Here is a 27,937-nt window from a genome sequence, read left to right on the forward strand (position 1 = left end):
CTTTGTCAGTGGGCAAACGTACAAAATCAGCAGGGGATCAAATACGTTTTTTCCCTCACTGTATGATAATAATGATGATGACGATGATGACGATAATGATGAAGCTGCAGCCAATGATGGTGGAGCACCGCAATGGCGGGATGTTAACTCCCTCGCCTGGTATACAGGAGGTCGCATTCGATACTGACTCCGACGCCTGTATTTTTTGGAGTTTGCATGTTCTCCCCGTGGTCGCGTGGATTTTTCTACGGGTCCTCTGGTTTTCCCCTCCGCATTTAGAAACAACGTGCATTTAGAGAGTCTGGCCGCGATACATGTCCACGTGATAAGCCACTTTATTGGGCTATGGAGCTCAGTGGGCTTCACCTGGTAAAATAAAAAAAAATTGCGTCGTTTTAAGTTTAACAATGATGATAACATACTCGCGAAAGCCTACGTGTTAAAATGATGATAACGATGACGACGATAACAAGCATGATGGCGACGGTGTGTGTTTTCTATAATATGGAAGTTCCACTCACTCGTTTCCCCAGTCGAGGCGCACCGTGATGAGGCGCTTGACTTCGCGCACCTGGTCCAGAGTGAGATGTCCTGAGATGATCTGTCGCCGCAGGTCCAGCAGCTCGTGCATCACGTGCCGCAGCTTGTAGAACAGCTCCAAACGCTGGGTCTACCGAAGGAAGACACCGCCACCATCACCAGGGTCGTCATCATCATCACGGTCATCATCATCATCATGGTCAACATCATGGTAGTTATCATTATCATGGTGGACATAATCCTCATCATGCTCATCATCACCATGGTCATCGCCGTCACCATTATCATCATCATCACGATTATCATCATCAGTCATCATTGTGTAGAACACATCCAGACAATGGCTCTGCTGTGGAGACATATCACAGCATCATCAGCATGTGCATCATAAAGTTAAGGGTAATCTGACCTCTTTAAAGAGGCCTGGGCTGCATGAAAGAGTAGGCCAAAAAAAACATTTAGTTGAAACTTGATTTGGTGCTTTCGTGACTGCAGGAATTGCTCTTTGGTTTTGTCGGTAAAGTCACTTCACCGAAAAAACCAAAGAACATTTAGTTGGGCTCTCTATAGCTCCCTCTCGTGGATGACCCTTCCATCAGTAGTGGCGAGTGGCATCAATCGCAGGGTTGCACCCTTTCCGCTGCTCTAACACGTAACAGAGCAGTCGGATTTCACCATGGCCAGGTGCATGTGTATTTGCATCCACAGAACACATTGCATGTATATTTCCTGTACAGATAAGCCGAGAGCAGTTTGAGACAGGCCTTGTCACTTTGGTCTAATCTCATAAACACTTATCCGAAATCCCAGCGTTGTAATTGCACACTTGAGGAGCAGCACAAAGGCAGCCCACTGGGTTCATCATTTTCTCATTACGGCGGGAGGGTTATACCAATCTCTGGCGGACCCCCATGGAAGAAGTGGACTACACGACCTCGCCTGAGTTTTGATCCAAAAAAAGAGGCTTCCACACAATACCCTTCCACGTTCGAAAGATTTTCTTGCGTATTTCTCTTTTGCAATTGCACTGCTGGGGTCAAATTCAGTGCATTGCTCCATTACATTATCAGAATGCCCCCCTGCTGACTGAACAGCAATAACATTTTGGTAAGAGAACAGCTCTGGAATGAGAATTTAGAAAGATAACAAAAACCCCTCTGTAATTGTGTTGTTGGATGAAATAATCTCAATTTGGCCGCACTGTAAAACTGTATGGCCCTGAGGTGGCTGGGTGGCTCAGAGGTCAGAGTGCTGAGCCCGTACAGCTGAGAGATCCTGGGTTCGAATCCAGGAAGCCGCGCGAGATTAAACCGGGTCCTCAGATGCAATGAGTTCACGTTTGGAATTAAAATCTTTATTGAGGCAGCGGGAGGAGGAATCCAAAGAGCTATGAAGCTCTTGTTTCACGGGTGTCCAGTATGCGTGGGTCAGCAAGTTACAACAGCAAACGCAAAAAAAAAACACAATGGGAGTGTAAAATAGAGAAAACGAAAAGCAAGTCACTAAATAGAAATTAAAACTAAATACATTAATTGTGTATAAGTCCGATTTAATCAAGATTGGCAGAAAAAATAACAAGAAAACAGTCCAGGGGACCACACCAAGGTAACACCGCACAGCAGCAGTAGTTTCGCAATAAAATGGCGCATTAACATTGAACTATCGCGGCACAGGTAAGGATCAAAGTTATACGTCACATTTGCAAACGTGACATGTTGTCCAGCACTAATCCCGTACTTCATGGGGGTATCTTTTTGAATGAAGATTTACGATGCTAAGGGAGGAAACAAAGTAGTTCCATAACGGTCTCAGCCCCGTCGCCAACGACCACACATGCGCACACACACATGCGTGCAGACTCGCATCCATTCCAGCTCTAAGACGACAAATATCTGCTTGAACATTGTGTGGCAGGACAGGTTGGGAAAGTACAGCATGCTGCAGTGTGGACCAAGGTCACTTGCATGGATCTCAGGAGGTAGCTCTGTGCTATCCACTTCCATATGCTGTTCTCTCACCATCATGGGATGCATTGCTTTGTAAGTCTTCCAAATGGACACTCCTTATCACGAATGAACGATATTTGGACATTTGGGGAAAAACATGCCCCAATGAAATAACTTTATACACTGCCGCATAGGCCACTGCCTGTGTTAATTTCTTCCTGACCGAGCAGTGCGTGGCTGTATAAAAACCAGAAAGCGACTCACGCAGTTTGTTCCATGACCACTGAAAAGTAGGTCGGCCCGGTTTCCTCTCCTGGTACGTAAATTCCCCCCAGATTCCCACGAGCCATGTAACAACATTAATAAACAATTCGCAAACTGCATAATTTGCGAAGCGCCACATTTGAAAGGTGGCCCCCACTCCAACCAGCACTCATTGGCCACTTTGCAAGCCGGCGTTTGCGCACATCACGTGCTGCGCCGAGGGCAGCTGCCACTGTAGGTGCTCTACGGCTAGACTGCAGCGGGGCAATTGGCAACGGTCGAGATGGCATGTGGTGTAAGGAAGGTGCTCAAGAGGCCCGGCAAGTGGTCAAATCCTTCATCAAGCCGGGCAGCCGTTTGCATTGTGAAGGGAGCTCTCTGGCTTCAGCTCAGCCAATTAATGGGAGCAGCCACACGCACGGCATCACTGGGTCACCGTAGACGAGCTGGATGGGCAATGGCGTCTCTCAACTAAGTAACCTACTGGGCAGTGTTTTAGAACAAGCTGACCAGAGTGTCACGCATTACAAGAAGGCGTCGAAATATGAATGCTAACAATCGCTTCCCTCTGGCCGGGGAGTGGGGGAGGCAGGGCCGTCAAGATTTGGGAGAGGGCGGACGGAGCGGAAGGGGCTGAGCCCACGAAGCACCGCAGTCAGTAAACACCAGCAGATGAAAACGGAGCGTGCGGGGCTGCACCAGGAATGGCTCGGCATGACTCGGATCAGTTTCCTAATGGCCATGGGAACGCAGCAGGCAGCGTGGACTCGGTATGCAAACACAGGCCGAGCCCGTGAATCCCAGCGATTGAAACTCGTACATGGGGCCTGTAAAGTTCTCGGGCATCCCCCACGTGCGGTATAAGCCTCCCAGAGAGACACCCGGCCACCTCCGTGCAGCTGCATTAACACAACCTTTGTGCACACGCACACACAATCACCTCGGCCACAGCAAAGAAACGTAACTGGTACAAGTAGCTCTTAAATGGTCACTGCTCGAGGCAAATGGTCACGGGCTAAGAAGCTTTTTCAAGATGAACGCATGGAGCGGAAACCACACAAACGCAGATTTCAAATTCACATTTTTTTTTAGTAATTTCCACGGATTAAAAAGTTTAACTTTGTAAAATATGTTATCGCCCTTACAAAAGCCATATTCCAGATTAATTTAATGCTAATGCGGCCATTTATCAGTATTTAATACTGGTAAGTGACAGGTGCTTTTAATGTCCCACAGATTGGCTGTGCACAAGACGAGAATTAACACCGAACAAAGATATCCTGCAACAGTTTAAAAGGCATATGAAAATATATATATTTATACAACCAAGCCTTATTTTAGATATTTTTAAAATTAAAATATTTCACGTAGATAAGTCCTTGAGACTGCACATCCCATTTGCACGGGTGTCCAGGGTGGCAAGTGACACATACACGGCCAACACGCAATGGCACATCTACAAACATTTGAACAACTTGCACAGGATACGTTTATACAACGCCGCAGACATTTATACAGGGGCCAGAACAGGAACGAAGACATCCAGGGCAGCATGAATGAGCATCACATCGCAGTCGAACGCGTGATTGTCACACCGCGGTCACACGCGTGAGCATCACATCGCGGTCACACACAGAGATAAGTGGTGCACACTGCCAGTTCATGTAGAATCTGCTCGAGCCGAAACAGTTTGCTAATGTGGTTGTGAGTGTTTTCCAATTAAGGATTTACATGTAAACTAAAAACTATTTTTGTTTTACCAGGTCAGGCACACTGAACTATGCAACTGTTTTTCAGAAGGGACCTGGCCACAAATGACAGCTCAATGAAGTGGCTTATCGAGTGGAAATTCAAAGCAGCCAAATACTTTAAACGCACGTTTCTAAATGTGGAGGGGAAAACCGGAGGACCCGGATAATAATCCACACGACCACGGAGAGAGAGACACACACAAACTCCAAATATACAGCAGGCGTCAGGGTTGGGATCGAACCCGCGACCTCCTGTGCACAAGGCGAGGGAGTTAACATCTCGCCACCGCGGCACCCAGAGACTGGCGTCACATTGCAGCATGTCTGGGAGATCGTTCCATGCGAACGCATCGCTGTATCTGCAGGGGGGAGTAGGAGTCCTTCAGTTCAAACGTCACTGTCTATAGTTTTAATCTCGAAGCATTGGATTTCTGTTGCTCATAAGATTCTAATGCATGGCTTAATAGGATGCCGTTATAAGATTCTAAAAAAAAAGGGGGGGGGGGCATGGTAGTAAAATATCTTGGCAGGTGAAAATCGATGCGAAGAAACGGCGAGAGCATGTGACTTATAGGTGACAGCGAAAGTGCTATATTATTTGTGTCGGTTTGAAAAAGAAACTATGCCCAAGTGGCACGGGCTATGATTCAGCATTACCAACCTCTGCCGCAGCTGTGAGGAAGCACGACACATCTCGCATAGTGGTCATGCCCCAGGCAGCACAGGAATGTTTGGGGGACGCTTGAGATAGTGCGTGGTGTGTGCGCTGCGTGGTTTTCGTGGCATTAGCGGAAGATGAATGAAACGTGTCTGAATGGGTGCGCTCCCCATATATTCACGTCGTGAATTATAGATGGATGTTGTTTCGATGAGAAAAAAAAACCCACGAAAAAAGAGAAAGAGGAGAAGAATGCATATTTAAATAACAGCGGAGCTGCATGTAAGCACACATTCCCGTGGCAGCAAGGCCAGCTGTGCTTATATCCAAAGTAGTGTGCTTGTATCAGAATTTTCTCTTTGCCCTTCCTCCCCACCAGTACAATGAAAGCATGTGCCACTAATGTTGGAGCTGTGCTTATATGAGGTGTGTTTATATCCAGCATCCCCTCTACACGCTGTCTGGTCGTTGTGGCCTCCATTAGCCGTAGGAAAATGAAGCAGTCGCTAGGGGCTGTGATGATACCACTTCATGTGTCTGCACAATGCAGAAGAACCAAAAACATAGGCACGGCCCTGTGTTCGTCCACGGCTGGATGAAGGTCTCCCGCCCATTGTGTGTTGGTCACTGAGGTCGTTTTAACCATACTTCACCAAGCTGCTCAGCGTGGGTTATCATTCTCATCATTTATCATTGATAGACCATAATTAATAATAATATTAAACTCTACTACACTACTTCATGTTGTAGAAAATAATAAAATATAAATAATACATTTTAAAATATCCTCGCATTTTTTTTTCTTTTTCCCACAACTTGGCAGACAAGGTATATTTTCCTTTCTGGAATTTGGTCAACAATGCAAAAACAAAAGTCCTACATTTGAGTGACCAAAGACGTGACCTAGAGGCTTTCAACGAGGCTGGGCGAATGTCTCGTCAGATGCAAGGTCATGGACGTGTGATGGCGCGTGGGATAAGGCGAGAGGAGGCATCGAGCGTGGCCCGGCGACATCGTTACGTCCGTCCACTTCGGTGCTGCGACCTCAACTTTACGCAAAACTTTTCCTTCGAGGTCAGCGCAGTGCCGTGACCTTCCGCTGGTGCCCTGCCCCCACCTCCCGCTCCACCGCCATCACCACCACTGGACTTGCAGTGGAAACGTTCCGATCTGCTGATACGAGTCGCCTCCCAGGGGTGATCGGATTTTTTTTGTTTTGTTTCCACGTTATGCCCTCGTTGATGCGTTACATCTCCGGCTTAAATAAACGCGAACCTTCATCGTCGTCGGCGGTGGCGGCCAGGATCTAATCAATGTGGGATGAAGGCCGCCCCAAGACAACCATAGCGTTGTTTCACTGCACCGTAAGGGCCAAAATAGTATTGACTGATTTTTATATGAAGAGCTGGGTTGTTATTTGTCTTCATAGATTACTGTGGTTACTGTGTCTTAATAATTGCATGACTAGTATATACGTATGTTGAACTTCTTTCGCACTGCACGTAGCCAACCATATTAATCGGACTAGGCAACATTTAGAGCAGTGGCTTGGTGCACTATGAAACCGGAATCCTGAGTTCGAATCCCGGCCACGGCTAACATCAGCGGTGAGTGATATCTGAAGGTAGCCCTGGGTATCCCCCCTCCCTGCCCCCACCCTCTTCACCAACTTGCAATGACCAGCACGGTGAAGTATGGTCAGACAATTCCCACGAGTGACATGCAATGGGGAGGCCTTGACCCAGCAATGGATTGACAAGGTACTGCAAATTTTTCCAATTAATATTGTCACGCAAGTAGTTTTGAGAATTGGAATGACATACATATTCTATTTTACATTCTGGAATGTGGGTGCACTGACCTTTACAGTCCGCTCATTCGGGGCTTGCAGTCAAAAAACACACGGCTCTCTCTTTCCCTCTCTCACAAAGATCCTTTTCACATGCTGTTGGGGCAAATGCTATTAGCGAGCGCCTAATTTAGGCCTGAACGGAGCCATGAGGGGAGGGTGTGGCCAGTTCTGACGCTTACACACGACATCAGGTACTCATATAATGTCGAGTTGACTTAGGGGCGGCGCAGAACCGGTTCACGTATTTGGCCACTGATGTTGGTCGCGGCCGGGAATCGAACTCTTGATGTCGGGTTTGTAGTGTGGTGCACTTACCACCTAGCAACCGCTGCCCCCCCCACCCCCTACTCATTCTCTTCCCTCTCTCTCTCTCTGACTCACACACACACACAGGCCAGTTTCTCAATGGAAGTCTCCTTCCGATTTGGCGCAGCGCCATTGTTAAAATAAAATCAAGGGAGCTGTTTACGCATTCCCCGATCGTCCGTCCACGCGCGCACTCTCCGCACGATCAATATCTCCACCGTACACATACCCACAACAACAACAAAAAAACCCGCGTAGTGTACTTACAACACCCCTCCGCTTATAAAGGGGCTTAGGGGGAATTGTGCAACGTGTTACATGTGGCCCATTCATTCGGCCCGGCACAATGAAATGACCACAAGAGGCCCTGCGCGGACACACACAAACGCACGCACATGCACACACAAACACACATGCGTTTTCAGAGGCTCAATTCAAAGACGTGGCAATCCGGAGCCTGGGAAAGGGCACAGGGCCAGCCCATAATTCCTTCCAATACAATAGGCCGCACAATAGCAGCAACAACACGCACCAGGATCCATTAAACTGCTGGATGCATCCCTTGGCATGTACCCGAGTTTAATAAAAAAATTTTGTCGAAAAAAATTAAATGACATGACAGCGCATATAAATATTTAACTAATTTGCAGACCCTAACCAAAACTTGATTTTGCACAGCGCCATTCACGCAATCCCTCAAAGGGCTTAACCTCAAATAAACCGACTTCGGAGGATTGGGGGGGGGCAGGAGAGGCTAGAGGGGGCTGAGTGCCCCCCACGCAATTCAAACCCCCCCCCCATTGCAAAATTCGTATGGTGAAGATGTCACTTTTAACACCGGTGGTGGTTTCTCTTAAAGGTTCGCCAGCTTGGAGAGCAGCCACAACCGATTACAGCCTTTTTTTGTCATTTGCATGGGAGCTCGAGCGGAGCGAGGGCATGAGAGTCAGAACAGAATGAATGATAAAAGACAAAAGCAGATTGTCCTTCCTAATTCTGGTCTTGTAAAGTCTTTTTTTACCTTGACTGTGTCGTGGTCCCCCCCGACCCCCCCATCGCCGCCCGCCATCTACTTAAACAAGGTCACGCTGCAGGGCTATTGGGGTTAACACGTGGTAGGAGGCTTTCGCGACCAATATCATCCATAATAGAGGTTTTTTGGGGTTAGATCGCGTAAAAATATAAATGTGTCATTAAAACCCGCCACCACGCGACACAGCCAACTAGCAAGGGTTGTTGTGGCTTGGCTCTCAAACACACCGGCGTGCTGTACTAGCGACGAATTGGCACGTTCTGTTTATGTGACAAACCTTACTAGTTGGCTGTGTCGGGTGGTGGCGGGATTTAACGACACAACATTTATATATTTACGCGATCTAACCCCAAAAAACCTCTAAAATGGAGGGCTATCAAAGTTGATCCGCCTGAATGACCGGCTGTAAGGTCTGGTGGTCAGCGCACTATGTTCATTGCTTGATTACCGCGGCCGCCAGATAACCAGCGCTGAGAATGACCAATGGTGGGACACCAGCTACGCCTCTTGCGTACACTCTGCAGACCCTACGGTGCGATCGACTGTAAGATTAGGGCCACTGTTTTGCTGGTACTATTGTCGCAATGGGAGAACTATAACAATTACTGGCAGAGGGGAAAAAATTAAAAAAGTGTGAGAATTCTATTCTAATCCTGCGCATGGCAACGAGTGCAGACAACAATGGTTTGCCATACAGTCCGTCAAGAGAATGTAACACTTTTCTTACGTAACTTTGGCTTTGCAAGTCTCCCAACAGGTGACATTAATAAATCAGACGAATGACCTTAATAAAAAAAAATCTTTTTAGCCTTCACAATTACATGCTTTAAATGCCCTGCCTCCGTTCTGTCAAAGTGACGTTAGTTACCCAGAGGCAGCTCAAATTATGTGCACTGTCTCCTCGTGAGACATCCGTCCCAGCAAGATCTACATCGCTCACAGGGAGGCGGGGAGTGACAAACCACAATTGGACGGAACGTCACTTCAAGATTCGGGCAAACCACTTCGACAAAGGGGCAAGCTCGCTCCGTCAAAGGAATCTCTCGTTGTCCGGCCAGCTGGCAACGTCTGCAACTCGTACGCAACAACGAATTGTCCCCGCAAGATGTTTTGAAAGAAGTGAAGAATAATACTTTGTAGCTACTGATGGGAGGAAGGAGGTATTTTCTTGACTTGCCAAAAGTTCTTCATTTGATTCTGGGCACAAATAGGGAAAAAAATTGCAAAGAAAACCCTTTAGGAATGGTTGGTGGGTGGGTGAGGGGGGAGGCACAGTGACACTTGGGTGGGTGGAGGGGGAGACGCAGTGACACGTGGGTGGGTGGGGGGGGAGATGCAGTGACACTTGGGTGGGTGGGTGGGTGGTGGGGGGGAGGCACAGTGACACTTGGGTGGGTGGAGGGGGAGACGAAGTGACACGTGGGTGGGTGGGGGGGGAGATGCAGTGACACTTGGGTGGGTGGGTGGGTGGTGGGGGGGAGGCACAGTGACACTTGGGTGGGTGGAGGGGGAGACGCAGTGACACGTGGGTGGGTGGGGGGAGATGCAGTGACACTTGGGTGGGTGGAGGGGGAGATGCAGTGACATGTGGGTGGGTGGTGGGGGGGGGGAGATACAGTGACACTTGGGTGGGTGGGAGGAAGACGCAGTGACACTTGGGTGGGTGGGGGGAGAGACGCAGTGACACTTGGGTGGGTGGGGTGGGAGACGCAGTGAAAACGTGGGTGGGTGGGTGGGAGGACGACGCAGTGACACTTGCGCCTTTACACATTTCCCCCAGGCTGGAAAAAAAATACGTGCACCCAAATCCCGCGGCTCATTAATGCTTCTCAAACGCGCCCCACCCCGCTTCGAGGCACGGCTGAATGCTGCGACAACTCTGCGCGCCACCGAGAGTTATCGCTCTAATGAGCGTCCGTGGGCCCTTACAAACGCCTTCTCAGAGCCCCCGGGGGGGGGGGGTGGAAGGGGTGGGATACCCAAACCGAGAGGCTACGCCGCAGAGTCTCGCCGTTCAGTTCAAAAAGGGATATTGCTCGAGACGTTTTTTGTTTGCCAATCGCAATGTAATAAGCTTGCATTGTGACGCCTTGAAACTGGAGTGCCTGGACAAAAGTCGCGTACACGCGGGTAAAAAACCAAAACCAAAAAGGAGTCCAAATAGAGAACAAGTCAGAAGCCTACTTGCTCTACTGCACCTCTGGATGCTTTATTGATCCACAGGTGGGGGCACCGCAAGAGCAATGGGCTTCCTGCGCAGGGTGGAGAGGGCTCTCTCTCTCTCTCTCCGGCATCGGGTGAGAAGCATGGCCAGAGACTCAACGTCCAGTCGGCACTATTGAGCGCAGAGCGAAGCCAGCTACGGTGGATGGGTCATCTGCCAAGGATGCCGAAAGAAAGATTCCCCCGGGAGACGTTTGGATGAAGTCCTCCAGGCAAAAGTCCGAGAGGCTGCCCATGATGGCGTTGGGTAGACCGGGGCGGTGCGCCTGGCCGAGGAGAGAGACCGGCGATCCGGGAGCCACAGTTGACGCCGCTGGCGGAGGACAGGGCCGGATGGAAGAGGGCTTTGGTGGAGTTGCTGCCCCCGTGACCCGATTTAGTTTGGGAAAAAAGCGGGCCGATATTGATTGAGGTGGAGGAACCGCATACACGTATTATGTATGCCTCCTTTGCTGTGTGATTCACCAAACCCCAAGTCGCATGTCACTTGACTACAGTCATGTGCCCCAATGTTTTTTGGTGAACAATAACACGATTCGTAATCAGGCTTTTGTAGACCATCGTGTGGGTATGTCTTTTGTTAAGCGAGTGTCCCTCCACCGCCCGGAAGAGCCAATCAAAACAAGTTGTCACGTGGGGCAACAAAGCCCATTGATTCGGTCTTTCAGCACATTGGAAGAGTTTTTTGAAAGAGCAAGCAACATTTGCTGACACAGTCGGATGATGGAGGCTTCTAGTGTAACAATGGGCATGATTCCTACACAGGGACAAAAGCCAAATAAACTTATTATTAATCTAAATATCGGTCGTGAAAGACTACGTATGAAATCAAATAATAACACATTTAAGAGAACCTAAGAGGCACGTTATTTTATGCAATTTGTAAAATCAATTTCAATTAAACTACAGTACAATATAATTCACCGTGTAACAAAAAACTAGATTTTTTTTTTATCCTGGGTAGTAAGTGTTATTTTCTAATTGCTTATGCCTCAAAAGTACAGAAAATAGCTATTATTCTCCACAAACTTTGCTTTTGTGATCAGGACAGTGATATTTTGAAATGTACCTATTTTCAATGAGAAAACTTTTGCTTTTGTGTCATTCTTTCACATAAAGTCCTGGTCACAAAAACAAAGTTTGTGGGGAATAATAGCCATTTTCTACTACTTTTGAGGCATAAGCACTTAGAAAATAACACTTACTACCCAGGAACAAAAATCGTGTTACAAAATTATCAAGCGGCGGAAATGTAAAAAAAACATCTGCAGTTATTATGGACCGCTAGATGCTTGTGATTACTGGTTGTTGATCAGAGCTGACGTAACCTTTCACCGAAAGATACTCACCAATTGATGCTGCAGAATTTCTGCAGAGAGAAATATCTTACGTATATATATATTTTTCAATAAGACAGTGGAGCAAATTTCCATACTAAATATGTACAAGCAAGAGAGAGCCATGCAATGTAAAGATACATTATTTTTGCGTGGAAATATGACAAGGCAGCCAAGAAGTACATCCTGGAAATATTTCTTCCAATCCTCTTAGGATATTTAACATTGCACAAATCAAACCAAACAAAACCATTTTTTTATTTTACCAGGTACAGCCTACTGAGTGCTATTTTTCAAAAGGCATCTGGCTATCACAAATGATAGCCCAACGAAGTGGCTTAACACGTGGATATTTATAGCAGCCAAATACTCTAGACGAATGTTGATGCTAAACATGGAGAGGTAAACCGGAGGACCCAGAGAAAAATCCACGCGACTACAGGGAGAACACGCAAACTCCAAATATGCAGGCGTCGTGATCGAAACCACGGCCTCCTCCTGCATGCCAAGCGAGGTGAGCTAACATCTCGCTCAATGAGTGCGAAGCTGTGGCAACAATAAAGGGAAAACTGGCGCAGCAGCAGCGACGGCGGAGTCTGGGTGGGCGCGGCACTACGACGTGATATGGTTGCAAGCAGCGTCTGGACCAACGTGCGCCTCGCACGGAGCAGGGCGACGTCAGCTAGAAAGTCGGCAGCCATGACAGCACCACCGTCAAGTAGGGGTGAGATAGTGGCAGCAGTGGCGGCAACAGCAGCAAGCTCCGTCGTGCCAGGATCGGCCTTTTCACCCGTTACAGGAAATGTTCAAATAATTGTAATCGTCTAAATTTTTTTTTAATGAAATCCGGAAACTCCATTATTTCCCCCTGATGAAAGGATGCCATATGGTAGTGGTGGTGTATATATCTACATATATATCTATCTCACTGGACCTAAAAATAAGTTTACACAATTGGGGATAAACCAAAAAAAAATAATGTTTACTTCTTCAGCCTGCGTTTAGCTAGATTTTGTCTTTTCAAACTTACCAATTGAAGTTAAAGAATGCATACGTGCAAACTGTCTTGACTTCATTTGTATCATCATCAGCCATGGTAAATGCACTGCGGTGTAACGATCCACCGAGCGTCTACAATTGAAATGATTTCATCGCTCCATCTCCTCGGTGGGCATACTCGTGGGTACCGTTATACTCCTGGGCTGGCACTCCATTAATAATCTTATTATTATTTTGGACCATCAACATAAATTACTTCCCGTGAGAATTACCGATGCGTACTCAAGAACCTATTGGATATTTCATAAAAGAGATATATCATTGTCGTTCACGAGTTACCATGAGAAATAGCAATCGACTCGAACGTAGAAAATACGTAATTAGCCTTCCCGTGAGAACGCTGATTACAGCGCAGATGTCAATTACGGAGAAACACCACACTTTCCCACGGGACCCTTTTGCGAACCTTTCCTGGCAAAATGGTACATTTAACACCGGCGGCAGACAGGACACAATGTTCTCGTGAAATAAAGATGCTCTCTTTGATTTAGAAAATTAAGAGTTGAGTCAAACAACGTAATCAAGAAAGAGAACAGTTTTTTTTTTGTTTCTTTTGACAACAACAAAGCAAAGACAAAGATCCCCCGTATAGCCTGTAACCGACTGTTGGGGCAAGAGCACCCATGAAGGCCGGCACGGCACTCGAGGGGGTGGGATTGCCAACACCACGCCCGGCAGCCTTTGTCTCCCCAGTGGCGATGTTTACACACCACACAAGGTACTCATTTGAGGCTGAGTCGACCTAGGAGAGGGCCCAGGACCGGTTCAGGTAATCGTGACTGGTGTTGACCGTGAGCGGGAATCAAACTCGCGTCTCCGCGTTTGTAGCGCTGCGTAGCACTGACACACAACTCCGATTCACAGTAACATGGGGGGCAAAAAACACATGTTGTGGATAACTGCGGATTATAGGAACATATATGGGGCCATGGACAATATGAGTTTGTTGTTGCGGACCCTACAGCTGCCGTGGGTAATAGGGTGGCGGATAAAGAGGAGTTCTCCTGGGACACGTTTCTCCAGACAGTTCCGCAGATGCTGCGCTTGACGAAACGCGCCTTGCAGATGCACCGTTGCGGTGAGACATTAAATAAATAGCGTGTCTTATTCATGACCCGCGGTGCCATTTTTACAGTACATCATTTACGTAACTTCACGTCAGCACACGCAATGTGATAAAATGAAACAAAAAAGAAGGCCCAGTAAGTTTTTTTTTTTAAATATAAGAATTGCGTTGCGTAAAACATCCAGTGCATTACCCTTTTGCAAATTCCCCCAGCTCATCATCGTCGGCAGGATACAATGACCAGCGCTTCAATCTTTCAGCGCTGCACGCGTAGAAAGGGGAGCCGCCGTTTCCCTCCTCATCAACAATGCCGGGCACAGAGGCGAAATGTTTCACGGCAAGCAACAAATGCTATGTCAATAATTCATGACAGCGCTTGCTAGCGAAGCGCCTATCTGGAACGTTGCCGACAAAAAGGCGAGAGACTGGCGAATCACTCGAGGGTTACGGAGGAGTGCATATACGCTGCCCTCCTTGGTGCGAAGATTTCCGCGCGGAAAACCGCGGTCGCCACGAATCCAATTTCATCACCAGTCGCATCCCGACTGCGTCACATGTTGTCCCCCTGACGATGAGAAGACACGTCCGCTTTGGAACTCTCCTAGCCATCAAGGGCCTCGAGGCATCGCCGTAGGTCACACCCCATCGATTACCGACATCTCTGTTTAATTGCGTTGGGCTTCATCGTCATTATCGGCAATGGTCAAGCGACAGGTCCTGCGATGTAATAATCCGCCGAGCGCCCGCACGTGATCCGATTTAAGCGCTCCGTCTCTGCGGTGGTTCCCCAACTTTCGGACGCGTTCCATTCGTTGGCCGATGCTCAATCATTACTCCTGACCATCGGGCTTCATCGCTTCGGTGGCTACACATCGCATTTACATTACAGAGATGTAAACATTGAAACTGGAATGAATGCACAGATGGAGATTTCGCCCGCCCTTTGCTGTGCCGACTTGTCCTGGCGAGCCGGACTCAGGGCACCTCCTCGATTACCCGCTGGACCGAGACATCGCGAAGTTCACGCGGGCCCCCCCCCCACCAAACCCCCTCGCTCGCCTGACCACGGGCGTTTCCCACCGCCACCCCCCGCCGCTCTGCCTTCATCAGCCCTGTAAGGAGTCACTGTCTTGAAAAAAATGAGCGCATTAGTGAAAAGTGTCGTTAGCTCCATTTGTATGCGCAGAGCGTGTTCACGTTCACGCCGCACCAGGAATACCGTGCCACCCCCGCCCCCCACCCCCCGGTGGGCGATGCGGACGTTTAAAGAGCCCAAATTCAGATGTGCACAGCTCCCTTTCCCGTGGCACCGTTTTAGAATTTGACACTTACTCCTTGTTTTTAAAACTTCGATGAAAGTCAAATTTCGGCTGCTTTAATAAAAAATGCGACGGTGGTGCAGTGTCGAACGGACTGTGCAGGAAACGCCACGGGTAACATCAGTAGCGAGTGATATCTGTAACCCCCACCTCCACCCCTTCATCAACCCGCAGCGACCAGTGTGGTGCAGCATGGTCCAACAACTTGCAATGCCTGACCCAGCAGTCTGAATGTATCGCGAACCTCGACATCGGACGAACAACAGCGGCCTCGCCAGCCGTACGGAGAAGAACAATCAGGCAGTGGGTTACTTGAATGAAACTATTTTTATTTTACCAGGTAAGGCCCCACTGAGCTACGTAGCTCTTTTATCAGAAAAAAAGACCTGGCCACAAATGATAGCTCAACGAAGTGGCTTAGCACGTGGAAATTTATAGAAGCCAAAATACTCTAAACGTATTTTTTCAAATTTGGAGGGAAAAAAAACCGGAAGACCCGCAGAAAAATCCACGCGACCACTGGGAAGAACATGCAAACTCCAAATACACAGCAGGCGTCAGGGTCGGATCGAACCCACGACCTCCTGTATACCAGGCGAGGTAGTTAACATCCCGCCACCGTGGCACCCAAAATGGGCCTGAAGAAAAACCGTACCCCACACTCCGCCGTGACAGCGCAAAGGGTTTCGTACCAGATACAGCTGCTTCCAGAGCACCCCCCATTCCTTGAGAGTCGAGGTCACTTCAAGGACAGTCGAGTCCTCCAATGGAGCAGCCACCTCTGACTTTCTGCACGCGGAGGGGGGGGGGGGTTGGGGGTGGACACGTATGGCGTGGCAATTAAACAACGGCGCTGCCTCATCCCTCACTCGCAGGGTTCATGCACCGAGCGACAGGGCATTTTCCGCGCCTTGCAGAGGTTCGGCGGTTCGGACCTAGCGGCCGTCCTGGTTAATACTGCTGGTGCATGGACCAATAAAGCTGCCCTCCCATCTGTCAAATTAGAGTCCGCGATGCAGGCCAAGCGGGCCAGCGTGTCACGGTACGCATTTTACAAATGTGAAAAGCATCGTTGTACTGCAAATCTATGCTCCCACTTCCAATGCTGCCCACTTTGACAAACCCGCACTGACCGGCGTGCAGACGTGCGGTCAAATAACGCCTCAAGGCCCACGCGGCATGGGGAGGCCCTCATCCAGAAGCGGATTGCAGGAATGGCTGTGTGCGGATTTGCACACTTTGCATCGCGACGAAAAACAATCGATGTTGTTCATCGATGGATAGGTGCAGACGTACTGCCTACCCTCTGTTGTTGACGAACGCCTTCTTCAGGTAGACGTAGTTGGCAGGAAAGATGCCCTGTAGAAAAATGCAAGGTAGGAAAATGTTAATCTTTCGTAAAAAATAAAAAGTGAGATTATTTTTTTCAAGTCCTTTAACGTTTCGTCCCCGCAACTGGCTTGGTAAACTGAAATATATGAAAGTGTCAAGGACTTTAATCTATTTCGGTTTATTTTTTGCCTCCAATGATGCAGTAGTCTCAGAAACAAAAACACGGCGCGTTCGTCAATAACACCATCGTCGAAAGGGTACAACAAATACGTAAAGGGTAAATTTGCAGGCAATGGGTTCCTCTTTGTATCAGAAGATGCCCGTTGCTTGAAATGTCTCCTCTTATACAGGTGTACTTTGTTTCCTTCAGCGCAGTGTTATTAAGGAGTGTGTCGGGTTTTTGTTATTTGTGCACCGCTGGCAATGCACCATGGCAAAAAGACGACAAAACACAGTTTGCGATGATAACCGACGAGCGTCTTGTTTGTGATCGCATCAACAAAAAACACTCGTCGCAATTCTAGATTTAAAGCTTTCGTGACTGCTAGGATCCATACTCTTTGGTTCTACCGTTGCAAGTCCGGCGCTCGTAAACGCTCGCGTTGAAGACAGGTCAGACGGAGAGAGCGTCGACCGCCTTCCCTTTCGTTCCAACTCGCGCGCACCAAGGGCAAACGTTGAGAAGAGCGGGCGATGGAGAAGCGCAGCAAAGTACACCTGTGGTGTTGCTTTGGGTCAGATCGCTTCACTATATAAATGTTGTGTCGTTAAAACCCGCCACCACCCGACACAGCCAATTGGTAAGGTTTTGTCGCGTAAACAGAACGTGGCCAATCCGTGACCAGTACAGCAACACCGGTTGTGTGTTGGAGAGAAAATCCACAACATTAACAAACTGAGTACGACGTTTCGCCAGTAATTACAACTAGCATCATTGGGCAGACAGTCCGATTTATGCGATCCAACCCCACACAAAAAACCTATATTATTGATGATATTGGTCGCGAAAGCCTACATGTTAAAGTACATCTGAGCGTTTTGCCAAAGCGCCCGCGAAAAATACCCTTCGCACCGACGACTCCACTCGCGGTAGACAGCAAAACAACATGCATGCCCTGCGTTACTAGATACAACAATAAAAACTAAACATTTTCACTTTCAGAAAAATATTGCCTGTTTTGTACGAGAAGCATGAGCGCTTGCCCATCAGCTCATCTTGACAACCAACTGCATGATCATATTTTATTTAGGCCCTCTGGATCGCCGATAGAGAGAAAAAGCACGTCCAGTGTTATTGCGTTAAAAAAAACCTAAAGACTTAGATCCAGCAGAACAGAAGCCTCACCACGTACATACGACTTATCGAGGGCACACAAATAGTTAGGAGCTTATTTAACCTTGCGTTTGAAGGGGAGCGGTAGTGCTGTCCGATCGCTCGTCTCAGCCGAGTTTAGAGATTCAATTGGTGGTCAAACCATCAGGACGTGCTCACGGCAGTTCAGCTGGATGGCACGATGGAGCTTGATTATCCCCATCGCGACATGGTTTTTGGCGTGAGAAACGTGCTATGGCAGCTGCCATCGTCATTGACGTGCCCATTATATCAAATAATAATTATAATAATAAGTCCTTTGGTGACTCTCAGGCTGCAGGGAAAAAAAATCATATTGTTTCATGGCTGCCATTTGATATGAATGGAAATAACTTAACATCATATGCATTATATTCTTGGTTCTTTCGGTAATGAAATAATTATTGTTTCCCTTCTACGTGACTTTACCGAAAGAACCAAGAATATGAATCCCTGCAGTCACGAAAGCTTTAAATCAAAAATCAAATGCAATTTTAAGTTATTTGAATCGGCACTAGAGATTTTCATATTTTCTGGTATAAAATGTGTTTATGTAATAATAGATTAAAAATATCACGAAAATTACCACAATATTATTTCACCGGAGCTCCATGATGTGTTTTGGGGTTATAGTGCATGGTTCTACTCGGCATGACGTGACCCAATTTTCACCCCACGTGCTGGGAGCTACTTCAGAAACTGAGTAATTCAGTTCTGGAAGAAGCTCCCGGCACGTGCACCGAAACTTTGTGCATCGAACGGTAACAATCCCGACAGGCATCGGAGAGCTCTACGGCACAACCGCAAAGTAGGAGTGTACAGTGAGGGAAAAAAGTATTTGATCCCCTGCTGATTTTGTGCGTTTGCCCACTGACGAAGAAATGATCAGTCTATAATTTTCATGGTAGGTTTATTTGAACAGTGAGAGACAGAATAACAACAAACAAATCCAGAAAAACGCATGTCAAAAATGTTATAAATTGATTGGCATTTTAATGAGGGAAATAAGTATTTAACCCCTCTGCAAAACATGACTTAGTACTTGGTGGCAAAACCCTTGTTGGCAATCACAGAGATCAGATGTTTCTTGTAGTTGGCCACCAGGTTTGCACACATCTCAGGAGGGATTTTGTCCCACTCATCTTTGCAGATCTTCTCCAAGGCATTAAGGTTTCGAGGCTGACATTTGGCAACTCGAACCTTCAGCTCCCTCCACAGATTTTCTATGGGATTAAGGTCTGTCTGGAGACTGGCTAGGCCACTCCAGAACCTTAACGTGCTTCTTCTTGAGCCACTCCTTTGTTGCCTTGGCCGTGTGTTTTGGGTCATTGTCATGCTGGAATACCCATCCACGGCCCATTTTAAATGCCCTGCTGAGGGAAGGAGGTTCTCACCCAAGATTTGATGGTACATGGCCCCGTCCATCGTCCCTTTGATGCGGTGAAGTTGTCCTGTCCCCTTAGCAGAAAAACACCCCCAAAGCATAATGTTTCCACCTCCATGTTTGACGGTGGGGATGGTGTTCTTGGGGTCATAGGCAGCATTCCTCCTCCTCCAAACACGGCGAGTTGAGTTGATGCCAAAGAGCTCCATTTTGGTCTCATCTGACCACAACACTTTCACCCAGTTGTCTTCTGAATCATTCAGATGTTCATTGGCAAACTTCAGACGGGCATGTATATGTGCTTTCTTGAGCAGGGGGACCTTGCGGGCGCTGCAAGATTTCAGTCCTTCACGGCGTAGTGTGTTACCAATTGTTTTCTTGGTGACTATGGTCCCAGCTGCCTTGAGATCATTGACAAGATCCTCCCGTGTAGTTCTGGGCTGATTCCTCACCGTTCTCATGATCATTGCAACTCCACGAGGTGAGATCTTGCATGGAGCCCCACGCCGAGGGAGATTGACAGTTCTTTTGTGTTTCTTCTATTTGCGAATAATCGCACCAACTGTTGTCACCTTCTCACCAAGCTGCTTGGCAATGGTCTTGTAGCCCATTCCAGCCTTGTGTAGGTCTACAATCTTGTCCCTGATATCCTTGGAGAGCTCTTTGGTCTTGGCCATGGTGGAGAGTTTGGAATCTGATTTATTGCTTCTGTGGACAGGTGTCTATTATACAGGTAACAAGCTGAGATTAGGAGCACTCCCTTTAAGAGTGTGCTCCTAATCTCAGCTCGTTACCTGTATAAAAGACACCTGGGAGCCAGAAATCTTTCTGATTGAGAGGGGGTCAAATACTTATTTCCCTCATTAAAATGCAAATCAATTTATAACATTTTTGACATGCGCTTTTCTGGATTTTTGTTGTTGTTATTCTGTCTCTCACTGTTCAAATAAACCTACCATTAAAATTAAAGACTGATCATATCTTTGTCAGTGGGCAAACGTACAAAATCAGCAGGGGATCAAATACTTTTTTCCCTCACTGTAAATGATCAGTATTATCCCGTCGCAGTGAGCATATAACCCATGGGAGGAGTAACCTATCCTGATAGAAATTGTTGTAATTTCGCATAAGCTTACCTTGACTTCTGAATTTCTGACTGAAAATCCTCTGTACCAGCCTGGAAATGCAAAAGAAAAACCAAAGGTGTCATCAATAAAATAACAGTTAAAAAATAATCTAAACATCAACATTCACCATTACAATGAGCGATTATAATTTCGTAAATATGCAACGAAACATGCCAATCGCAAGCGAAATTTACATGAGAAAACCAAAAAATAATTTGACAGTGGTTTGAACTAGGTCTATAAAACTACACACTCACACTTCATCGTACGTAGACTCTATCCCACGAGTCTCATCCCTGCAACCCTCCACATGTCCGCCAGGGTGTTTGCGACACACACCGAAGTTAAGTGAGAGTCTCCCAAATGTTCGCCATCATCTCGGCTGCGATTCTTTAAAATGCTTCTGTTTGGCGCTGTCGAAGATCAACCGAGCCAATGTTCCGACACCCACGTTCACTATTATTCTTTATTCGTGGAAAATCGGGGAGTGGCAGCGCACAGCAGACGATGCACTGTGCTGTTGAACCCGCGCTGTTGAATCTGGTGAGCCGAGTTTAATTCCGAGCCATGGCTAACATCGCTGGACCAGTCCCGTGTGCCCCTTCTCCTCGATCCACCTCATCCGTTCAAAAGAGCGCGGAAAGAAGAGCGTGCTTTGCTCCGTGCCACTGCCAGAAGAAGGGCCTCCATGAACGGAAGCTCTGAAGAGCTCCTGTAAAGGGGCACTTTTTGTTGCCCTGCTCTTTCACGCTGTTGCCAGACGTCTTGGAAGAGCCGGGAGTATCCACACTTCACCCCGCCGCACGCGCGCGTGGTGGGGTTAAAATTCACAACAACAACAACCACACAATATGGACGGCGCCGGCTTTGGGAAGACCTTCATTCAGAAGTTGAATCGATCGTGGCAATGGCTTGATGATGACGACGATAATGCGAGGCAGCAGGCCGGAAGGCGCGCTCAGTTGCGGGCAGGCAAAGGAAGAGGCGAGCCCGACAGACTCAGCCGCGTGCGTGCGTGCGCGTGCGCTCAGGAATTAGGGCTCCGCGCGTGCCATGACGCGTTCGCTCTCGCCGCTCGTTTATCATTCGTTTATCAGTCTTTCGGTCCACTTGTATTTTGGACGACGAATACAGGAAAAGGGACAGCAGCGGGGTAGGCAGTGCCCAGACGCCCGGCATCAGCACGCGTAACAATAGGAGCCTGCCCGCCCGCCCGCCCCGAAAGTTACAATCTGGGACAACAATAGAAGAGCAAGAGAAAGGATCGTCGCTCATGTCAGTCAGTGCCAGTGCCATTCGCCCCCGCAGACAGAGAGAGAGAGAGGGAGAAAGGGAGACTGGCGGCTTGGCTGCGGTTATACCGACGCCACCGGGGGCGTGGAAGCGCCGAAGAGGACGAACACGAGGAGGGCAGGCGACGTTCCACCCCGTTCATCTCTCGCGGGCGCCCCGCTCGGCACGTCGAGACAATTTCCTCCGCGGGGGGGGGGGGGGGGCGGGATTCGGGTGACACCGCGGATGATGGGGGCATGGCACGGACATCGATATATGTACGCTCCCTAAATTTTTGTTGCTATTGAAGCGGAAGGATTCAATGTTTGAACATCGAACTGAATTGAACCGAAACATGAAAACAACACATATCTGGGCCCTGCGATGTTTATGCGCGGTGCATTCGTTTCTGCCGTATCACCAAGGCGATGATTTATTTAATCCGGGCGAGTGAGCCGAGAGCGAATATCGAGAGCGGGTGTTTCTTGATGTGCCGCGCGGTTTAGACCCGTATCTCTCAAACCGGAGCACTATCGGCGCGGCTGCAGACACCGCAACGGTAAACTAAATGTTGAACGTGCACACGCGCAGGCACGGAGCAGGGTCTTCGACTTCGGAAAACAGAAATTTCTTGAAGAAATGCAAGAGGGGCTTTGCCCTTCGTTCGTCAGGTGGGAAAAACTCCAGGGTTAAAACACGTAGCGGGCACACGACCTTGATTCTACTTATACTTTTAACCGATTGTGCAAAAGGTATCACTGGTAAAGCAACGATCTCCTGCTCAAACGAGCGTGCCCGCTGTGCTCACCTCCCCGTTTGCAGCCCCAAGTTAGTGGTGGGAAATTCCACATTGTTATGGCGGGAGCGAATCTCATCGCGGGAGAACCGCTGTTCACTTCCGCACAACATTGGAACTCGCATTATCATTTCCGGAAGCATGACGGGGCAGAATCAGGTCCAACTTTCGAACTCCGAAAAGCTCACTATACCGCTGATCTACCTGGCTGGTATAATCATGCCATGGCACCAGTAACGTGAGACGTGAGACAAAGTGTCCGTTAGGAACTCTCGCAGAGCAGTGAATAAAGTTTCATTTCAACTATTTATGAGATCCCTTCAAGTGATCCTCTTCTTATCCGTATCTCCAACAAACCAAAAAAAAACATGTATATTTTGGATGGGTTGTCTAAAACAAAACAAAAAACATCATTTTTTTGTTTTGTTTCAGACAACCCATCGGGCCCCACGGCCTTCTGGGAGTGCATCATTTCAGCAGCGTTGATTCAGGCCAAGTAAACTCTGAACTGGTTTCAACATAGAGTGTCTCAACAGCCGTCAAAACTTGATGAAATATACTTTACATTTTTTTTTACGTGGAGAGAGACATATCGAGGACATCTGGTGCCCAGTTACCTGGTTTGTTACTTATACTGCATTCTACACAATGACGCTAATCATCTTGTGTTATATTTTTATTATCTACACACAAGGGGTGGGCACACTTTTCCTCCATACTTTGCCCTGGCTACAATGAAATGTTCACAGTTTTTCAGTGAAAAGACAATGTTCACGTGATTGTTTTTGTAATTGCAGGTGTTGAGAGCTTGGAACCATCGATTCTAACTAATCTGTTTTTTTTTTTTACCAGGCAAGGCCCACTGAGCTATATAGCTCTTTTTCAGAAGCGACCTGGCCACAACTGATAGCTCAACGAAGTGGCTTATCACCATTTGGAAATGTATAGTAGCCAAATATTCTAACCCTTATGTTTCTTAATGTGAAGGGAAAAACCAGAGGACCCGGCGAAAAAATCCAAGCCACCACGGGGAGAGAGACACGCAAACTCCAAATACACAGGCGTCAGGGTTGTAATCGAACCCACGGACCGCTTGCATAGCAGGCGAGGGAGTTAACACCTCGCCACCGCGGCACTACGCTTGATAGCTCACTTCAGTAATGGGTGGCTTAAAGTGGGATTTGGATCCAGCCAGTATCTCGGCAATGCCGGCTCGGCGCTCTGACACCTGACCCAACCTGGCCACCTCTTCAATTACCTCGAGGGGTCCGCACCGGCAGCGGTGTCGAGGCACGAGCGCTGAAAATACCCGTCCGCTAATGCCCAGCGTAAACACAACGACGGTGTTTGTGGACGCATCAATCCGCTCGCTCCCGTTGCCAGCGCCATACATAAGGCCGAGCCCCTTCCAGGAAAAGAACGCCGAGAGGTCGCCGGAGCAACTCTCGAGCGTCCGCGCGGCCGATTCTGTGCGGGGTTATTTAAGGGAACGTGCGAAGGGGGGGGGGGGGGGGGAGGGGGGGGGTGGGGGGCGGCTTGGAGAGGGCGCATCGCGAGAAAGGAACGACGGCCGATGGCCACCGGCGACGTAACGGCGGCCACGGGCGAGGGGACGCGGCCGCCGTCGAGGTGCAGCGGCGACATCGGCTCGTGTGTGCAGGAGCGAGACGGGTGGAGGCTTTGCGAGAGCTTACGGACGGCCATCGTATGTGGGGGAGGAGGCTGGGGGGTGCAATGTATGAACGTATGCACGTATGTTTAACTTATTTCGCACCGTTACGTAGCTGACCGTCCTAATCGGAGGTGTGACTGTGGGAGGATTCATTCAGCAGTGGATGGACAATGGTAATTCATGGTAATGGTGATTAACTATTGAATTCTGTTTGTTAAAGTCAATGTATACAAGTGTGATGGTGGTCTTTGAGATTGAGTCACTTTAACTATATCAACTCACACGGAGACCCTCAGTGTCACATAAATCCCCACAGACTGATGCGTAGACCCATCGACTCACACAGAGCACCACTCACACCGATCCCCACAGACTTACGTGTAGATCCGTGGACTCACACACAGAACCATAGACTTGCACACAGACTCATAGATCCCGCAGACACACAGAGACCTATACTCACACAGAGACCCACAAACTCATACATAGACCCATAGACGTCTCAAAGAGACCCATGCACTCACAGAGATCTCCATAGACTCACATGGAGACCCATACGTAGGAACGTGACCACGTATGCCTGTTTTTGTATTTTTTTGTTCATGTTTTTTCTGCTTTGACCAGATTTCTGTAACCAGTCCCCCATCGAAAATGAGCATTTATTGCCCAATGGGTTTTACGGGTGCCAAAATAAAATCTGGAATAAGGTGATGATTTGGGATTCCATGTTAGCTGCAGTGCCGTAGCATGAAGTAAGATCGTACGCTTTAATCTCACGCATTGTTCATGGTCTGACAATGAATCCCCAATCATTGTCTGATGTCAATCACTACGGCACGCGCAGTCAACATTCTACATTGCAATGGAAAAAAAAAACTCCCACGTGCTTACAACCACTCTAAACACACCTATGTTCTGTGCCTCTACATACAAATAAAATATATTTTTAGTCATCAGAGCGGTAAATTTGCAGACAAATATTTTCCAGCAGCATTTTGCTCAAGAAAACAAAACTCCCGGACGGTTGCGACCTTCAGGGACTCATCAGCAGTCAGGCTTCCTAAACAAATGCTCTTGGGTTGCCTCGATGTTATAGTTAAGAGCATTTCACACCTCCAATTAGCACGGTGGGCTACGTACGGCGCGAAAGAACTTCAACGCACATACGCTCCATCCCGACTGTGGCAATCCGAGAAATGTTCGTTTTAGGGGCCTGACTCTTGTGTTGAGGCCCGAAAGGTCCAAAAAAAACCAGCGCAGATTTTTGCTCGTTCAAACAAACACGCTGCCGCACGATCTCCCTCTGGAAAGCCACGCATGAGGGAGACTCCGGGCGTGGCTTCGCCTGCCACGGGCCACTCGCCAGGCCCGGACGCAGCGATTTCCCCGTCGACCTCGCGATTCCAAATGAAAAGCAGCAGGCTGAAGCGACCGAAACTGATTGACTTTTTTTTCATTCACACGTAGCGACACGGAATGTGGAGGAGTATTTGCCTCGTGTGTCTTCACGTCCACTGTTTCGCCGAGCATGCGAGGCTTTTGCGGGGGGGGGGGGGGGCAGCGTAGCTATTATTATTATTATTGTCCCCGCGGCCCTGTTGACAAGTCAGTTCAAGCGCATTTGATGGGCCGTCGCTGTGTCGTTGAGATTTTACGACGATGATTAAACGCCCACCCCCCCCCACCACCACCTCCTCCAGCTAATCACGCGCGCATCTGCTGCAGCGCGAAGCCCGCCAGCACTAAATTTCAGCATTTACGGCGCAGCTGCCGGTGTGTGCCCCCCCCCCCGCGCACGCCCCCCCCCAAGTAATTGGAACGGATGGCGTGACCGCTCACCATGCATAGGTGGTAGAGATAAAAGATCAACAGCCACAGACCTGCAAACATCCTTGCTGTGACCGGTGGGACGCTTACATTGAGAATGTTTCGGACTGAAACCGATGCAACCAAACGTCTGTCCTGGTTAAGCCATTGCGTTTTGATGGAATGATACAGGACGGGCTAAATATCATCAGATCTCAAACGTTGAGCAGTGTTGGCCGGTGCTTAGACGAGTATTTTAAACTAAAACTATTTTTTATTTTACCAGGTAAGGCTCACGGAGCTATATAGCGCTTTCTCACAAGCGACCTGGCCACACATGATAGTTCAATGAAGGAGTTTATCATGCGGATATTTATAGCAGCCAAATACTCTAAACGCATGTTGGTCATACATGTGAAGTGAAAAAACTAGGGACCTGGAGAAATATCCACTCGACCATTAGAACATTTGATTTTCAAATATACAGGCGTCACGGTCGGGGATTGAACCTACGAATTCCTGTATACCAGGCGAAGTAGTTAACATCTCACCACCGTGGGTGACTAGCAGGGCTTGTGCGATGTGTTGTCAGTGTTTATTTCCAGGAACTCCAGTACATGAAGTCAAACACACATTATGGGAATTAACCACACATCCCAATGAAGAGTCACGTGGAGTAAGAGTCTTCAGACTTTAATTAGGCTTTCTTGGGCAAATAAGTGGAATAATATTAATAATTTCCTTTACTTAAACTTCTATCAGCACTGACTTTACATGTCCTTGAACTGGCTTATTAAAAATGCAGGCGTTTGTGTATGTGTAAAGTGGGGAGTGGTAGTGGAGTGGTTATCGCACTGCGCTACGAACCCGGCCAACCGAGTTCGCTCATGGCCAACACCAGTGACAATTTATCTGAATCGGTCTTATGTCTCCCCTAGGTCTACTCAGCCTAAAATGAGTACCTGGTGCGGTGTATAAACATCGCCACTGGGGAGACAAAGGCGACCGGGCGTGGTGCTGGCCTCCCACCCCCTCTCTCGTGTGCCGTGCCGGCCTTCATAGGTGCTCGCTAACAGCACTCGCCCCAATATTCTGTTTGCAGGCTGCACGGGATATATTTTGTATTTGTACAGCACACACACGCGTGCACGCAGCTCTGTTGGGGTTTACTGTGAAATCAGCAGCAGCTTTCTCAAGTGGCGTGTCACTTCTTCAGATCCATCTACCGGGGGAGGTTTGACGGGACTGTGCATTGTTAATTGGGGGAGGGGGGGGGGACACTCGAGTGCCATTGCTGATCTGGCACAAAAAAAAATCCATTGGGCAAACCTACCACACCACATGACAGATATTGGTTTTACGTATATATGTGTTGGATGTATCATCACATCACACCCACGGAATATATTAGATATATGGGTTTAATATTTTGAAGAAAATCAGATACCGTACTTTCGGATTATTATGCCGAAATTTGTATTTGATTTCATATTTTCAGATTAAAATGTTTGACATAACTTTCATTGTGTATGGACTAAATATAATAGTTAAGATAATGTTACGTAAACCTTAAACCGGGTAAAATTAAAATTTTAACGTAATTTTTTTTATATTTTAATGTAATGGAAGCGATTATTAAAACATTAAATACAATTGCTTGAAGTAACATTACGCATCATCAAAATGAATGAAGTCACGTAAAAGCACTTACTGCAATGGGTAATTGATTTAATGACGTCCCATAGCATAATATTTTGAGATCAATTAGACGTTTTTAGATTTTTTTGGGTCTAATCCTAAAATCAGGAACATGTCACTATTATGTACACATGTATACGTCTCA

General features: G+C 47.9%; 1 protein-coding gene across 9 annotated transcripts in view; it reads right to left on the minus strand.

The window, feature by feature from the left end:
* Positions 1-27,937, minus strand: part of DOCK3 (dedicator of cytokinesis 3) — a 237,977-nt gene that overhangs the window by 133,154 nt on the left and 76,886 nt on the right. For all 9 annotated transcript variants that reach the window (XM_032969863.2, XM_032969867.2, XM_032969866.2 and 6 more), the window contains exons 3-6: positions 20,558-20,598; positions 16,658-16,713; positions 16,047-16,143; positions 522-670 (exon numbers count right to left, since the gene is read on the minus strand). In XM_032969863.2, the coding sequence (XP_032825754.2) occupies positions 522-670; positions 16,047-16,143; positions 16,658-16,713; positions 20,558-20,598 (343 nt within the window). The remainder of the gene's footprint in view (positions 1-521; positions 671-16,046; positions 16,144-16,657; positions 16,714-20,557; positions 20,599-27,937) is intronic.

Source organism: Petromyzon marinus, chromosome 42 (genome assembly GCF_048934315.1).
Source record: "Petromyzon marinus isolate PM22_M1 ecotype Great Lakes invasive population chromosome 42, UKy_Petmar_22M1.pri1.0, whole genome shotgun sequence".
NCBI classification, from domain to species: Eukaryota; Metazoa; Chordata; class Hyperoartia; order Petromyzontiformes; family Petromyzontidae; genus Petromyzon; species Petromyzon marinus.